This window comes from Vicia villosa, unplaced genomic scaffold (genome assembly GCF_029867415.1).
Source record: "Vicia villosa cultivar HV-30 ecotype Madison, WI unplaced genomic scaffold, Vvil1.0 ctg.001554F_1_1, whole genome shotgun sequence".
NCBI classification, from domain to species: Eukaryota; Viridiplantae; Streptophyta; class Magnoliopsida; order Fabales; family Fabaceae; genus Vicia; species Vicia villosa.
Window position 1 is genome coordinate 94249 of NW_026705662.1, and position 3798 is coordinate 98046.

Sequence of the window (3798 nt, forward strand, 5' to 3'; positions counted from 1 at the left end):
TTGAATTTTCTACTATCCTCGTGGCTATTGAATGTGTCTCTTCTTACAATTGGCAAAATCTTTGGTTGGAATCAGATTCTCTTTTGGTGGTCAAAACTTTTGGGGTTGCTGCTCTTGTTCCTTAGCAACTTAAACTTAAATGGAAGACTTGTAGAGAGTATATCTCTTCCATCTCTTTTTTGTTATCTCATATTTACATGAAACATAATAGTTGCGCGGATTCTTTTACTAATTTAGGTCTCACATCTAAATTCTTTCATCTAATATATTATATTCTCCTTAAATTAGAATTGACTTTGTAAATAATAAATTTGGTTTACTTTTTTTATAGGTTTACCTTTTGAGAGGATTTTGCCCTCTCTTTTTTTAATTATTTTTTCAATATATTTGAGCTTTATTAAAAATAAAGGTTAAATATGTTTTTGGCCTATATAAACTAGCAAAAAAATGATCCCTAAAAAAGATGGCATGGTCCCTACAAAATTATTATACACATAGTTTTAGTCACTTCTATTAAACCAATGTGTATTTTTGAATGATTATTTTGCAGACATGTTTAGAACGTTATATAAAAGTCCTTGAAAACAAAATCTCAAAATTTGATTTTTAAGTCAAAATTTTCGTTACTTTTATTATTATCTTTTAAAATTTTAAAAATTTAATTCTTCTCACTTTTAAAAATTTAAAAATTTGATAAATAAAATTTTTACAATGTTCTAATAATATGAAGAAAAAAAAGTATTTAAAATTTTAAAAATTAGAGAGTAATTAAACAAATTTTAAAATATGTTATTTTTTAATAGAATTAAAAATAAAATTTAAGATATTTATTTTTAAAAAACATATTTAATCCTAAAAATAAAATAAGAATGCTTTGGCTATAAAAAAAAAATTCCATGGAATAAAATCTAACATTCCCTCCCTTATAACTGCACTTTTGCTGTTAACTAGATTCCAGATTCTAACAACATAAAATCCAAAATTCCATGTTTCATAGTTGGTCTAGTTGAAATGTTTCAACTTTTCTAACATACAAACATTGAATCATAAACTACACAACAAAACTCTATGTCTTGGATTTTTACCTTACCTTCCCTCATTACAAAACACAAAAAGTTCACACCTTTTGAAACACACACTTGTTTAGTCCTCAACTTGATCAAACATCTTTGTTCTTCATCAGTTCATTGTTTCAAATCACATTCATTTTATGAATCTCTTATTGATAATTCAACCCATGTTACACATCTTTATCAAATACATGGCCACCTAGTTGTTTCTGGATTGCAATATGATCGGTTTCTCATGACCAAATTAGTCAACGGAAACTCGAATCTTGGACATGTTTGTTATGCACGTAAGTTGTTCGATGAATTTCCCGACCCGGATTTGTTTATGTGGAATGTTGTTATTAGAAGTTATTCGAGGAATGGTATGTGGAGAAATGTTATTGAAATGTTTAGATCGATGAGATGGGTTGGGTTAAGTCCGGATAGGTTTACTTTTCCTTGTGTGGTTAAAGCTTGTAACGAGTTATTGGATTTTGGTTTGAGTTGTTTGGTTCATGGGCAGATAGTTGTTTATGGATTTGGGTCGGATGTGTTTGTGCAGAATGGGCTTGTGGTGTTGTATGCTAAATGTGGTCGGATTGATTTGGCGAGAGGGGTGTTTGATGGGTTATGTGATAGGACGATTGTTTCGTGGACTGCGATTATTTCGGGATATGCGCAGAATGGGGAAGCTTGGGAGGCATTGAGAATGTTTAATCAAATGAGAAAAAGTGATGTGAAACCGGATTGGATTTTGCTGGTGAGCGTTATGAGGGCTTATACTGATGTAGATGATTTGGAGCAAGGGAGGTCTCTTCATGGTTGTGTCATTAAAACGGGCCTTGAAGATGAGTCTGATTTGGTTATCTCACTTACGGCTTTTTATGCAAAATGTGGACAGGTGACAGTTGCGAGATCTTTCTTTGATGAAATGAAGACACCTAATAATAATGTGATGATGTGGAATGCAATGATATCTGGTTATGCGAAGAACGGTCATGCAGAGGAGGCAGTAGAGCTTTTTCGTGGCATGATTTCGAGAAGTATTCAACCAGATTCTATTACTGTTAGGTCTGCAATTTTAGCTTGTGCGCAAGTTGGTTCCCTCAAATTAGCACAATGGATGGATGACTATGTTAGAAAGAGTAAATACGGAAGCGGCATTTTCGTTATCACAACTCTCATTGATATGTATGCAAAATGTGGTAGTGTAGAATCTGCCCGTGCTGTATTCAACCGTGCTTCTGATAAGGATGTCGTTATGTGGAGTGCCATGATTATGGGATATGCATTGCATGGTCAAGGTTGGGAAGCCATTTATCTTTATCATGCGATGAAGCGAGACGGAGTATGCCCAAATGATGTCACCTTTATCGGCCTTCTCACCGCATGCAGTCATTCTGGTCTTGTAAAACAAGGGTGGGAGCTATTTAATTGCATGAGAGACTTTGGAATTACGCCTCGTAATGAACATTATTCTTGTGTGGTTGATCTCTTGGGACGTGCAGGTTATTTGAAACAGGCTTTTGTTTTTATCATGAAAATGCCGATTGAACCGAGTGTAAGTGTATGGGGAGCACTTCTTAGCGCATGCAAGATTCATCGTAGCGTAACATTGGGAGAGTACGCGGCACAAAAGCTATTCTCGTTAGATTCGTATAATACAGGGCACTATGTACAACTATCTAATCTCTATGCTTCCACTCGCATGTGGGATCGAGTTGCATATGTTCGGGTTCTAATGAAGGAGAAAGGATTGACTAAGTACCTTGGTTTTAGTGTTATTGAAATCAATGGGAAGCTACATACATTTCATGCAGGGGACATGTCGCATCCACGGGCTAAGGAAATTTTCGACGAGCTTCAGAGGCTAGAAAGAAAGTTAAAAGATGTCGGGTTTGTTCCACATACAGAATCTGTTTTGCATGATCTGAACTATGAAGAAAAGGAGGAGAATCTTTGTATTCATAGCGAGAGAATAGCGGTTGCTTATGGGCTTATTAGTACTGCTCCTGGAACTACTCTTAGAATAACAAAGAATCTCCGAGCATGTGTGAACTGTCATTCAGCGATAAAGGTTATATCGAAGATTGTTGAAAGGGAGATCATTGTAAGAGATGCGAATCGGTTTCATCATTTTAAAGACGGGTTGTGTTCTTGTGGAGATTATTGGTGAAATGAACGGCTCAACCTCAAACTAGCTGTTAAGGATGGTTGTGTATGTTTAGGATGGTTATCACACCCACATTTCAAAGTTCTCCTCTTACTTTCCCTTCAAACTCTCACACAAACCTTACTAGAGAAACATAACTTACATGATTAATATGGAAAAGAAATTTAAATGTCAATCCGGTACAAACATCAAACTTCAAGACAACAGATACAATTTTTTTCCTATTTTTTAAAGAGTTTTTTGGAGTTAAAATTCTACAACTTAGCCATATACTATTAGGGAATATGTTAGGCAATGTAGTTATAGTTAGTTATGTTAACTATAATCAACTATAGAAAGTTAATTAGATGAGTGTAAAAGTTGGTTAGGATGAGAATTCATGAATGCTTCACTTAGTTCACTATATATTAAGCATTCATCCATGTAATGTTCAATCAATAATGAATAACTCAATGCATGAAGATTATGCTTTCTCACTATGTTTCGTATAACTCGGATGCATGAATACTAGTTCAATATGGTATATGTAATTACCAATTTTCGAATAGTTTAATTTAAGCGATTTATTTATAAATT

The 3798-nt window shown here is 34.1% G+C and overlaps 1 protein-coding gene across 1 annotated transcript; it reads left to right on the top strand.

The window, feature by feature from the left end:
* Positions 1–953: 953 nt before the first annotated feature.
* LOC131635799 (pentatricopeptide repeat-containing protein At3g12770-like) lies at positions 954–3587 on the top strand. Its single transcript, XM_058906447.1, has one exon. It carries the CDS (start codon positions 1069–1071, stop codon positions 3223–3225), a length of 2157 nt encoding a protein of 718 aa, XP_058762430.1. The 5' UTR covers positions 954–1068; the 3' UTR covers positions 3226–3587.
* Positions 3588–3798: the final 211 nt, after the last annotated feature.